Source organism: Polyodon spathula, chromosome 3, assembly GCF_017654505.1.
Source record: "Polyodon spathula isolate WHYD16114869_AA chromosome 3, ASM1765450v1, whole genome shotgun sequence".
Taxonomy (NCBI): domain Eukaryota; kingdom Metazoa; phylum Chordata; class Actinopteri; order Acipenseriformes; family Polyodontidae; genus Polyodon; species Polyodon spathula.
In genome coordinates this window covers 88334143-88348371 of record NC_054536.1, presented here as the reverse complement: position 1 = coordinate 88348371, position 14229 = coordinate 88334143, and the positions used below count along the sequence as shown (strand labels likewise).

At 35.4% G+C, this 14229-nt stretch overlaps 1 protein-coding gene across 1 annotated transcript; it reads left to right on the top strand.

Moving 5' to 3' along the window:
- Window positions 1–306: 306 nt before the first annotated feature.
- Window positions 307–13384, top strand: LOC121313590 (ankyrin repeat and MYND domain-containing protein 2-like). The gene is made up of 10 exons (XM_041246281.1): window positions 307–502; window positions 1006–1070; window positions 3742–3880; window positions 4152–4250; window positions 4733–4893; window positions 5871–6085; window positions 8789–8924; window positions 10893–11021; window positions 11871–12015; window positions 12275–13384. Exons 1-10 carry the CDS (start codon window positions 436–438, stop codon window positions 12457–12459), a joined length of 1341 nt encoding a protein of 446 aa, XP_041102215.1. The 5' UTR covers window positions 307–435; the 3' UTR covers window positions 12460–13384.
- Window positions 13385–14229: the final 845 nt, after the last annotated feature.

The window sequence follows — 14229 nt, the reverse complement described above, 5'->3', positions numbered from 1 at the left end:
AAGAGCAGATAGATTCACGTGGACACTACTCTTCAGTCTACTGAGCTAAGAGACTTTAAAAGGCCACGGCTAAATGGGGATGTTTTTCTATATAGCCAGATTATACCTCAAATAAGTCAAACACATAACTCACAAAAACTGTCTGTAGTATGTTACATATAATTATGTAAGACTTTTAAAACGCATATGTCTTCTTTCATTCTCCGTATGTATATGCTAAAATTGAACAATTATACATTACCACCCCCTCTCTGGTTGCCTAATGGACCATACCAGAGGAAGGCTTAACTCTCCGAGCTGTTAGACGCTGCTGTTGCTTGTGAGCTGATGGGACACGGGGAAGTTGCCTTGTTTTAGAAACACGTTAGATTTTTGTATACAGTATATAACAATTTTATGAATAGTTCTTCAAGTAATATTTAAAATCATAAAATTATGGCTCCTCCGAAAAAAGGAGATCTTACCGATGAAGAGAGAGAGTTATTAAACGCTATTACAACAGGTAAGATGGGGGCATTTTCAATAAAATTACATACAATTATATGCTTTTACTGTGCAATACCATCTGTTAAGATATGTGTTGTTAAAAATACGTGCATTAAACATTTACAGTCAGCAAGCAGCTCTCAACGTTTATGCTATCTTAAATTTTCAGAGCGAATTTTTAGTTTATGTAACCCTACATGCAGGACAATGGCACTGATGTACAGCCTAGGAAGAATTATATATAGGTATATATACCTGTACAGAGTATGCGCTTTGCTGCTATTTGAGTGAGATACTGTACTTTCTTTCTAGTACATTCTGTCTTCTCAGTCCAAGCATAATTCACTTTGTTTTTATGTGTTCCACGAGTACTCGGGTATATCGAATTCATATATATATATATATATATATATATATATATATATATATATATACTATATATATATATATATAGTTGAATTTAAATACGCTAAACTATATATTTTGATAGAAATATAATTAACTTTATTTCTTTAATAGGAAATGTGCAGGAGGCTTCAAGAGTGCTGGGATGTAAAGGTGTCCGTGTCAATTGTTTGGATGAGGTGAGGCAGAAAAAAGTGGAAGCAATACTGTCACATACAATGTTCCAGCCAGGCTGTTTCAATAATACCAATAACAACGACGAGCCATTTTAATTTAGTCCATGGCCTCAATTATAAAAGTACATGAGCAGGTGCTACACAAGCTCGTTCTTTAAATATTTCTCCAGTTAAACTGTTGCAAGATCACTGGATACACAGTCTTAAGGGTACCTTTAATCCTCAAAACTGCTTGAGAAATAAAAATTAAACAATTATTTCTACCCAATTCATTTTTATAATTATTATAGTTCTATTGCATAGCATATTTATAAAAAAAATAAATAAATATGGAGTCATAACTGCTGTACAAGCTTTCACTGTGGCACTCTTACCCAGGTGAAACCACGTACCTGGGTCATACCTGGCTTGACCCAGGTCCCAGCGACCCATCTCAGAATGTGGGTCGACACTTTTTGACCCAGGTAGAGTGAGACAAAATGCACGACTGCCGTTTGTGAGCCGACGCAATTACAAACAGCCACTCCAGGGTGAAGGTTTCACTATTGCAAGGAACATTTCTGTTTATTCTGTTTAGCCATATTTTTGTTGATTGAGACACAGCATGAGCCAGATTGCAGCAAATTTGTAGAAACATTTGCTCTAATCAACATTTGGGCCGACAGTTCAATCCAGAGAGGCTTGGGTGGAAGCGTCAGTAACAAGCTGCTTCCGGGGCATTGATACAAGCATTGTGCACTTGCATCTGTCACCCAGGTCACGCAGTGTGAAATCACGTACCCGACCCACATGACACCGGGTCCTGACCCGGGTAGAGCGTGTCAGTGTGAAAGGGGCTTTTGATTGTAAACATAATTCTTGTGTGCTTGGCAGAGGCCTGTCACAATTGTGTGTAATGTGGCGGATTGTGCTGTATTATGATTATGGGTTACACTTTGCTGATACACACTGATATACCCTGGCATACCAACAAAATGAAAAAACAGTAGTGTTTTCTTGTGCTTGGGGAGGCGAGCTCTCTCGCGTGTTATACCCTCCTCGGACTGCTTCTTATCTAAATAAGTTGGCATCCCTGAATAGATCTTCGTCCAGTCGAAATACATTTGCATTCATATAGTGAATGAAGGTACTGGTAACCTCCTTTTCATGATGCTGGTCACTCCAGTTCTGACTGGGGATGTAATCTGCTAACATGTTTTTTTTATTTCATAATCACATTTTTTTAGACTCTCAGGTATCTTTATAAAAGTCCTAAATAAATGAGTTACACTGTCAAATGTCCGAACGTTTTTCTGTCAGCCATGAAAGAGCACAATAAAAACGATAACATACTTTTTAAATCTATAGTATATCTTGAAGCATATGGCAAGGACTGTAAGAGCCATTAGATTGCACTCAAGTAGAATGATAATAACAAGAGGTTACTAGAAGAATTGGACTCTGAGAATTCTGTTGGGAACAGCTGTTGCCGATCTCTCCATGGGCCTGTCACAATCAGATGAGAAAGCCTTGTTCAGTTCTTGTCCACTCTGCTTGGTCTGACTTTGACAGCAGCTACTATAGAAATACAAAGCCCAGCATTACATCATAGTAATGTATATTCAGGTTTAGAAATGAACAAAATTATCTAGTCCTTATGTGAAGTTCCTGAGTCAGAATCAACAACAGCTATTTGGGAGGGGAGGGGACCATGTGAAATTATTGTTCTAATATTTTTACACTAAATCTTGTAATACGAATATGTTAGTAACAAGACATAGTTAAGCAATCATCCAATAAATCTATATACAGTAGTTTGTAATACTTTAATAGTTTACACTGATTAAAGATCGACCAGGAAAACAATAAATACAAAGTTGAATGTGTTTTAAAAGATAATTACATTTATTTTTCTACATTGTGTCTAATTGTATCATAGATTAATATAAGTGATTCAGTAACACTGTATTGAGCTTTTGTCACAGTTAAAAAAAAAAAAAATGACATGGGTGTAAAGATGTACAGATATCGTTTGGTTTTTCGGTTTTAAAATTTCATTTCAGTTTTGCTGAAATCCGATTGGATGTCCAAAAACAGCTGAAAAAAAAAAAAAAAAAAACTTAAGAAAAATTTAAAACCAATCATAACCGACTTGCATCTCTAACTAGCATTTCTGATTTTATTTTTTGCAAACGTTGCTATTTTAATTAAACTGTTTGTGGCTATTTATCCACCTAAATATTTTAACTGCAGGTCATGGTGACCTGCTATTTCTTTGCATTGGGGTCAGCCATATAAAGATGTGATATCTAAAAAAGCAGACAGGGTATAAATAAATTGGACTCCCCATAGTGTTCATGCTGCTTGTATTTACTGTTGCAACAAAACTTTGTGGGACCAAGCTGATCATATTATGCTCAGCTGTTTTTGTACATGTGAAATGGAAATGGTTTTTGGTCTGATGTATGTTTCTCATATGCCTGTGAAACAGAGATGCATATTCTGCAGTTGATGTGGCTTCATCTGGAAAGAGTTTCTTAAATTTAAGGTTCTTGTGTGGAACCTTGCGATGGTTCTACACAACTTACCCCTCGGATCTTAAAGCATAATGCAAAGAAAGATTGTATGAATGATGCTGTGCAGCCAACTTTGGAATGTACAAGGAAAAATGATAATGAACAAATTTATTTTCCAGCATGGGATGACTCCACTGATGTTTGCCGCCTACAAAGGGAAAGAGGACATGTGCAAATTGTTACTACAACATGGAGCTGATGTAAACTGCAATGAGCATGACCATGGATACACTGCCCTTATGTTTGCAGGGTTTTCAGGTGCATTTTTAGTTGTAAACAGGTTTGCTTATGGCTACCAACATAGTCTCAAAAGCTTTTGTGTTGCCTTAAAGTCCAAGACAGACATACTGCAGAACAATGTGTTTGAAATCATGTTTAATTAAAAATACAACCACATATTGCACAGTCTATTTTGCCATAAATCAATTAAGGTGCAGCAGTCGTATTTGGAGCCTTATGTAAACATTCATTTCAAACCTAATGCCTCAGGTATTACAGTTGAACTTGGTCCTCCTTTGTGAAACCCTAGGTAATAAAAACATAACTTGCATGATGCTGGAGGCTGGAGCTGAACCAAATGTAGTGAACTCTGTTGGACGGACAGCTGCGCAGATGGCTGCCTTTGTAGGTAAGCTGTACTGAGCTGGTTAACTCTTGCAGTTTAGCCTGGCTTTGAAAAATAAGAGGGGGGATTGAAAGAGCTTGTTATGTTTGCTGGATAGGCCTCATTCCTTGCCTGAGATAGAGGCCTGCTCTACTAAGAAATTTTTACAAAAAACTGAGTAAATATGGAGGATTATATTTTTCTCTATCTAAATTGGTATTGTTCACTTTCTCTGCCAAAGGAAGGGTTACGTGTATATTTTGTTTATAATAATTTGTTTTCTGGTGTATTGAGAATTTATATTTATGTTCTTATATTATATATATATATATATATATATATATATATATATATATATATATATATATACACACACACACATGTGTGTGTGTGTGTGTGTGTGTGTGTGTGTGTGTATATATATATATATATATATATATATATATATATATATATATATATATATGTTTTTTTTTTTTTTTTTTTTTTTTTTTTTTTTAAATCAGGTCAGCATGACTGTGTGACAGTTATCAACAATTTCTTTCCCCGAGAAAGACTGGATTATTATACAAAACCCCAAGGCCTTGATAAAGAGGCAAAGCTTCCCCCCAAGCTTGCTGGACCCTTGCATAAAGTCATCATGACAGCTAACCTGCACCCTGTAAAGGTAGACTGACTACATACCAAAAGCCTTTAATGAGTTTAACATCTAATGTCACCTTCACTGCGGTCTTTAGGTCAAGTTGTGGGAATCTCACAAAAAAACTAAAACTTTACTGTTGGTAATTTAACATCTTCTTAAGCACCATTTGAGATATTGACTTCGCAATTGCAGGTAACCCTGCATTCTAAATGTGTTAGTGACTTTAAATGAGGTTGGGTGACTTTAAATTTCTTGGCTGTAGAGACTGTACTCAGGTTATTTTCTTAATATTGGGTACAGTGACGTTTTCTTCTACGTCTTCATTTAAGTTACCAGTGTGTTCTATTAAGAATTGAACCGCTTTACTGTCACGTCGTTTTAACCTGTGGACATATCAATAATACTGTCTTTTTCACATATTTATAACCCATTCATTCCTATATGCCATTCCCCTTCCATTATTCTTCAGGGATGTTTTGTTTTTTGTTCACAAAAATGGCCATTCCAGTCTAGCTTTCAGTGTAGCTGCATTATTTCTAGTTAAACCGATTCATAGATTCCTATTCCTAAGTGTAAAACTCAACCACATTAGCCAAGAGCAAAACTCATCAGTCTAATGTTAGCCCCCTAATAAAAGCATCCTGCATTCCCCCACACAAATGTCACACTGAGAATGGGGTAGGGTGTTCTGATTTTTGTTACCATTCAATAGAATGGTTTCTCATTTCCCATTCCCAGTCCATTAATTGCTTTAGAAAGTTGTTCAATCTGGGTTCACCAGATTTTAGTCCATACACCTACATGAAGGTAGTGTAATTGGATTCTGCAGTCTGAAAAGTTAGTACACATGCTGAAAAAGATGTATATAGGTTTCCTAGACTTTGCTATGTAGGAGGTGCTTATCTTCCCTTTTGAAATTCGGCATGTGAAGTCTAAAGGCACATGGACAGTAGTTCAGTTCTTTTGTTTTGCACTGTTTGCTGCTTTCCTGGTTTACACAGATTGTAATGATGGTGAGAGAGAGCGCTCTGCTGGCTGATGTGGCTGCCCTGGGGAAATGCTATAGAGTCCTGGACCTGATCTGTGAGAAGTGCATTAAACAGAGGGACATGAATGAGGTGCTGGCCATGAAAATGCACTACATCAGCTTCATTCTACAGAAGTGTATTACTTTCCTAAAGGAGCGTGAGGATAAGCTTGATGGCCTTATTAAAAGGTTTGTGTCCAACTTTACACTGTATTGCTTTTTCAACATTGATCTGATTAGTTAACTCAGATCTCTGTTTATTAACCAATTGGACTTTTCAGCAAAAGTGTAGCTATTTCTAACAACAGTTAGAACAGACTTACACAATAATATTTATTTATTATGAATAATTGTTATAACCAGCGTTCCCTCTGAGCTTTTTAGATACTGAGAATCTTGCCGTTTTGACTGAGAAATGGTAAAGTATCAGTGAGAAACCTTCGGCCACGCATTAACCCTTTAAATATATTTGTGTTGCATTATACAATTGTGAAACAATATTAGTATCTCAACAATTTTACAGTTTACTTTAAATTTAAACTATACATTTATTGTGGCTCTGCCTCTGATTTTGAACCATCCTCTAACCCTATGCAGCCCTATCAGTTGTTATCATATCATTAACTGGTGGCCTGCATAAATTGGTTTTATACTACTGCATAAAACACCGGCGTCTGCACTGCCTTCAATTGTAACCATCTTTAGGGCTACTAATTGTTCCATTGTTGGGAATACCAAATTCTGTGTTTCAAAAATGGTCACTTCCATTTGTTCCCGCTTTTTATCAATGTATTAATAGTTGAATATGGCATTTTAACATAACTATAATGTTGCTAGTTAAAATAAGTAAATGTAATAAATATTACCACAGTTTTTTTTTTTTTTTTTCCAATCAGACTCTTGTTGCTGTAGTAGTAAGTAAAGCACCCGAAGGCACTTCAAACCTGTCATAATGTTTATAGACATCACTTGGCTCATTGCTGGCATTAAAATAAGCAGGAAAAGAATTATATTACAACGGTTCAGAAAACCAAATGTCCAGCACAGTTGTATGAATCATATTCACAGTCTTCCACTAACAGAGTAGTTCAGTCTACAAATAAAGTTGCTTTGAAAAGACATGTTTAGCTTATTGCTGGCATTTACAATAACATTAAAAATATGAAAGTTTAGTAACAGTCCAGCAATGTCATGTGAGAGTAATCCTATGTACAGTACTCCACAAATTACGTTTAGCGTTTTACTGGCATTATACTAATAACCAGGATAAAATATGAAATGCTGATAAAGGTGTGTTGACTTACTCGTTGCTCTAAAACAGGTTCATTGCTGTGTATTACCTGATTGTAATTTTAAATATTGCCCCTTTTAATGTAAATGCATAATTAATCCTCGCAATTGTTTCTTTCCTAATTCTGCAGTGTTATTTGCAAGATTTAAAAAGAGGCGTTTCTCCAGACAGAACGTCTTTATGAAACCAACGGTGTGTAGTGTAGTGACTACATCCTTTACACAGTGAAGTGATCAATTTCCTTTAAAGATTGTATAGGTAGAAAAATAGTTTCATGGTTTAAAATTGCTAATTTGTATAGCTTCATTAAAGGCAGATAGCGTGTAAAGAAATAAACTAAACAATAATGAAATACACAATTAATCTAGCTTACTTACTTCAGGAAAGCTCTGCCTTGAGCGCAGTATCATTAGGTCTTAGTTTTTCAGATAGAAGAATGCAGCGGTTTGCCATTGTTGCCGTCTTATTTGCTTTCTTATTCTCTACATGTTTACGACTGGCATTATGATACTTAATGGTTCTGACTGGTACATGATCATGCGAATTGCTTACTTTAAGAATACTATCGCATCAAAGTCATAGATAATTAGTTTTCTTTTAGCTCGGTCTTACTGAAACGTTGCTTTTTGTTCTTCGTTGGTGCAGCCGCCATGTTGAGTCTCAGCAGAGACATGGAGTGAAGTCACATGATGCATAAACTCTAAAAAAAAAAAAAAAAAGAAAAGAAAAAAAATGGACATGGTATGTCTTCAATTACTGTACACTTAAATGTGTATTTAATTACATTTTGAAAAAACTGTCAAAGTGTGAGTTGTGATTTGTATTTATGTTTACCAGAGTTTTAATATTTATATTTTAATAGAGTTTTAATATTTATATTTTAATATTCAATTATACGACGAGTTAAAAACTATAAAGTTCATAAGCAGTACCCTCTATCGAGGCAGAATCGCCAGACGTCTGCTTCGCCCACCCTGTTCCTGAGCGAGCTCTGCACTAATGAGACGTGCATTTTTACGGAGGGAAATCGGAGAATCAGCTGAAAGACGGGCACAAATCTGCTTAGGTTAATGCTTTGTAAGAATGGACTCAAAATAACAGGTTTACCTCAAGAGACTGGAGTCTCAATTGTGGTTGATATTTATGATAAAAACTTGCGAAAGTTAGTAAACTGAGGGCGAAGGTGCCAGTTACTGCGAAAAATGTGCGCATTTTAGCCTTAGAGGGAACGCTGGTTATAACATTGACACTGCAATATATTTCCATACATTATTTTAAAGTGTTACCCATGTTTTCATCATTCCAGTTCAGAGTTTGCAGTATGTGTCATTGCAAGCTGTATTCTATGACTTTCTTAATAAAGCCAGTAGAAAATAACCTTTTCACTGCCACATCGTTTTTAACCTCTGGATATATAGCCTTTTAGTCATCTTCACGTTTCCATTTTGAAAGCCTGTTTACAAGCCTCTTAGATTATGCTACCGGGGATGCTTTTTTTTTTTGTTCACAAAAACTCCCCATTGCTAGTTTGTATTGAGTAAGGCAGTGTGAGATTTTTTCTTTTAAACTTTTTTTTTTTTTTTAAAAACATCTTCTAACAGTTTGTTAAAAGGAAGAGACACAGATGGTTTTCCTTCTTACCAGGAGAAGTTCATCAGAGAGTGCATTAGGAAGTTTCCTTACTGCGACGCCACCCTTCTGCAGCAGTTAGTTAGGAGCGTTGCTCCTGTAGAGATTGTAAGTACTACGTTGCCTTGGCATGGTACCGCAAAATATGTCACATAGGCATTATTTACTGTAATTATTTCCTTAATCTTCATGTGGATTTGTGTGGACTTTGAAGAGACAGTACTCTTACTAAGTTGGCGGGGCATGTAACGATAGGTTCTCTGGCAAAGCATTCTGATACAGTACATAGCAATGTGCGTTTAAAGTCCTGGGGCCGTATTCTTGGAGATCTTAAGAAAAGTCTTAAGATGTTTAAGATTAGAGCTGCAACGAAGTGTACATTTTGACCTTCGAAGGTTCAGAATCTTCAATGGCACTAATTATCAGAATTTACTGTTGATGTCACCATAGTTACTAGTTTATATTTTATTGAAAATCCTATTATTTTACAGGTAATCCATATAAATGGAATACAACATTCACATGTATTTAAAAAATATGTTATATAGAACAATAATCACATTTTTATAATTTAAATTTTATAAAAGTACATGTTTTATTTACACATACAGTAATTGATACTGCTTGTGATATGTACAGTAAGCTTGCATTGCATCAGCACCAACTGCAGCTGACTTGGACAAAACAAAGCTTTACTTAAGTCTCCGTTCCAAGCAGGTTATCGGTCAGTCAATTTTACTACTACTACTAATAATAATAATAATAATAATAATAATAATAATAATAATAATAATACTTACACTTGTCAAGTGACTCCAGAGAGTGGTTATGCCATCAAGTGTGCATTTGCTCTTAAGAATTTTTCACTCACACCATCCTCATGACCTAATTGAATAGGTATGCTAACTGTTGTGCATCTGAATGAACAACCAACCAAACTTAATCATAATGCATGTTCCTTAAATACCAAACTTAAAAAGTATAACTTGCCTGCTGAACAAATGCCAGCTATAGATTGTTTTCATTTATCGTCACTGGCGACCAGCTATATATTGTATCACGCACAGTGCTCGTCCCTTTTCTTGTAAAATGCTTATAGCTTAGCATTTAGCAGAACAATCCCTAAAATATAGCATACATCAGTTTTACACAGGTATCTTCTGTACGATTTCACCCCCTTTTTACTTTGAGTGCATGACAGGATGGACAGTAAGAAACACAGCGTTTTCCCCAGTCTAAAAGCTAAATGGTTCTAAAATCTACATCATTTTGCCATGAACTTATCTCAAAACCTCCTATAAGTTACATAAATGCTATTATGTTTAATGTAGTGATTTTGCCAGGCTTGTCCTGGAAGGGACATGGTTATTGGTTAGTTGAAACCCTCAAGGAGGGTTGCAAACAAGCGTACTCCTTTGTAAAGGTTGATCTAATTAAATCCCATTCAGATAAGTAGATTGTTTAAATAAACCCTCCTCCTCCCAGACCTTTTTACATTCTTTTATGCATTTTAAATAAGTGAAGAATCTCACTGTATGAGTAAAATGAAACACTGCTGTAATGGTAAAAATAAGGAAACTGCCTGAAGGTCAAATGAATAAGTGTGTGTGTGTGTGTGTGTGTGTGTGTGTGTGTGTGTGTGTGTGTGTGTCAGTAATATTTGTTTAGTTTTATTGTGTGTTAAGAAACAAAAGTTTTTGACTTGTAAGTAACATAATTAAGATATTGAAAAAGAAATGGGGGGCACTTTGGAGAGCATGGGTGCTTATTAACCATTTGCCAGTAAAACTGGGCACTAATATAAAGAAACTGGGAGCTATTCCGAGCACATATGGTACTCTTAATTTTAAAAAGCTTAAATATTTATTTTACATATCTAAAGGGCTACCAATCAGACAGTAATTTTGTTATCTTAAATGTAAGAACAGTTTTAAGAATAAGGTCCTTAAACCGTCCAAACAGACCTGGAGAAACCCTGCGTAAAGCCTTGATGAATAATAGCAAGGGTGTAACACAGTGGTCAAATTCAAATAGGAGTAGAATTTGAGATCCCCTGACAAAATATCTTCGTTCTAGGGCAATGATCCCACCGCTCTCTCTGTGCTCACCCAAGCCATCACCGGCCAGGTTGGTTTTAGTGATGCTGAATTTTGTACGGCTTGTGGCGAGAAGGGAGCTGATAAAAGGTGTTCTGTCTGCAAAATGGTAAGCTGTTGTCCATTATCTTTTAAACAAACATATTTAGTAATACAGAAGAAATCCAGTATGATGTAGTTTACAGTACACACTAGAATAATTATATTTTAGTACTGTATTATGTATCTTTTATATGTGCAAAAATGCCTGGAATGTGACAGTATGAGTTGCAGGACAGATGTAAGGTAAAAATCTAAGAGGTGTTGACAACAAGAATAATTAATAATATACTAATTATTTTTAACCCTTTTGCAGTCCATTTATTCAGCGCTTGTCAGGTGCGTCGGGTTCAATTTATTTTCACACGTGCTGTTTATTTTACACGTGCTGTTCAATTATTTTTTTTTCAGAGTAAAACAGGTTTAAAAGGCATTAAATTGCAAAAGGACACTCGGTACTGTATCTCCAGCCAAGCCCCACCCCTTGTTCACTGTGTTTTTCACATACCTCTTTATAGAAATCCTCTCCTGATCACTCGTTTTGTCACCAAACTCCTCAATAATGCGATCCAAGTCTTTATTTTATTACTGTAACATCTCAAAACTCTTTGCAAATGTCTATGATATTCTTTGAACCCTGGATGCAGAAGCAGCTATCTCCTTTGTTATGTCTGTGTTATTTCTGTAGTGCATGGGGTTATGAGATGCACCCTTTGTTTCCCTGGTTTCATTCGGCTCCTATTGGTCTCACTCGACCATTGAAAGGAGAAAAAACGACTAGAGACCTGTGCTTGATGTCTTTTTGATGATGCCGGACAAGGTCCGACATCGGACTGGAAAGGGAAAATTGTAATGTTGGACCTGGTCCGACATTGGACCGCAGAAGGTTGATTTGATTTTTTTTTTTTTTTGTTCCTAGGTGATATATTGTGCACAAGATTGTCAGAAGCAACACTGGTTCACACACAAAAAAGTCTGCATGAAACTACAAGATCAGAGAGAAAAGCATGAAGCAGAATCTGCTAAACAGAAAATAAAACAAAAAAACAAACAACAAAGCAAAGGTTAGTTATTTAAACCGACTTTATTACAATTTCAAGTTTCAGGATGCCTCTTTTTTTTAATTTATTTTATTTTTTTTTTTTTTTTCACAACTTGAACAAAATACTGAATGTATGGTAGCTCTTTAGCTGCAAGTGGTGCCCAAGGGGTACTGGAGTGAGTGTAGAGACATGTCAAACATTTTGGTGTCTGATAACAAGTTATGTATGGATATAGTGCATGATGGATGGATATTTGCATCATCATATTTAATATTTTTAGGTGAATCTAAGGAAGCAATAGAAGACACTTCAATTTCTCAGGAAGAACCCAGTGATGGCCATAATGTTGAAACGAAAACACAAAGTGGAGAACCTATAGCTATAAGCGTTTCAGAGAGTGGGATAAGTACAGCAGCTTCTGAAACTAAACAGACTTCTCTGAGTGATGTTGTCCTCACAGGCTAAAGTATGACCAATACGCTGTACTTCTGATAATGAAACTCCTGTATTTGAGCAACATTTAGAACCATTGAAAATTACCATAAAAAGGGGACAACAATATGTGTTATTATACACTTTGCCTTAGGACTATTTGTTTAGAAATTGTAATTTTAATTCATGCGAAAACAAAACACACACACACACACAACATAGGCTTCTTCGTTACATCATTTGGTCTCTTAAGCCATACTGATCACTGTTACAGAAAACAACGTGTGTTGTGCTTTCCCCTGGTTGTTTAATAAACCTCTGTGGAAGACGCATTCCTTGCTTCATTTTGTAACCCTATTTAAACTACTGCATAATATAATTAAGCAAAAACAAGGTCAGTGCGTGATGCCAGAATTAAATGAAATCAACAATGACACATGAAGTAATATTTGTAATGACATTTTCTCATTATGTTTTGATCATTTTAAGTTTGTCATAATTATAAAATGTACTCAAGGGAAGTAGAACAAGTCCATATGAGAAAGCTATATTTTGACTAAGTGACCTTAAGTGAGCACAAAGTGTTTGTAACTCATACCAATACCATGTTTCACGTGTCACAAAGGTCATTATTAACATCACCAAATATATGTGTATGTATTACTTTAGAAATTGAAATTTCTGAATTACGTATTTGCATTAGTCACTTCATTATTTAAAATATGAAATGTATTTTTTCTCAAATAAAATGTTGGTGTTAAAAGTTGATGTTTGAATTTATACTTGTTGAGTATAACTATTCAGAGTTTTTCATTAATTACAAATAATATACAGTAGTATGCAGGGCTATACATTTAGATTTTTAACTACTGGCCCGTTGGGCCACTGAGGCAGTCTTTTTCCTAACCCGGATACAATTTTCTGGTGCAGTATATACAATTCTAGTCAAAAGTTTACATACCCCAATGGAAATGTATAATTTCTAGAAAATTCTCAAAAACAAATTGTAGGAAAAAATCTTTTGTAGCAAAAGTTGTGCTTTTGTGGATGAGGAGAAAGTTACAAGAAATAGATGTCTGCAATTTCAGCATTTTTAAAAAAATTAAAAATTTAGCAAAACTTCAAAAATGTCCATTCAGAAGTATTCATACCCTTTGATGCTACGATAGTGTCAAGATTAGGTGCTAGGAATTTCTATATGATAACACAGAACTTGACTGGACTTCTGTATTTTGACCTTTTTTGGAAGAAATTGTGTTTATTTTTTCAGTTCTGTCCTTCCATATTTTAAATTTAGCAGTGGCTCCAGACCTTTTTTTGCTGACAGTAACAGTTTTATGTGCTAAAATATCAAGCAAAAGCTCAACATGGGTGGCTAAGAATGTATTTTTCCTTTCTTTTTTCCAATTTATGCGAATACATGTGCGCTGCCTTGTTGTTTTCTGGTTAAATGGAAATCCAGACTTCAAATTTGACTAATTGGCTTGTTAGTGAACCTGAAATTCAATTGTTTCAGTTAAATCAGTCACAAGCAGGAGACACAAAGGGCATTGCGAGTAGAAGAAATTAACCAGCCCCTGCTGAAAATCGAGACGTATAATTAGGTGGTAAAAAAAAAAACCTCTCTGTGCAAATGCATTGCGACCTCTTATTTTCTCTCTAAAAATGCGCCTTCTGAAAATCAGCCTGATTTATTATATCCCAAATCAAACAGTTTGACAATTCGATCCCATTGTCCAGCTTCCATGCAACGTATCGGTAAGTCTGTTGGTACATCTTTTTTCACTACTGTCACAACAGACA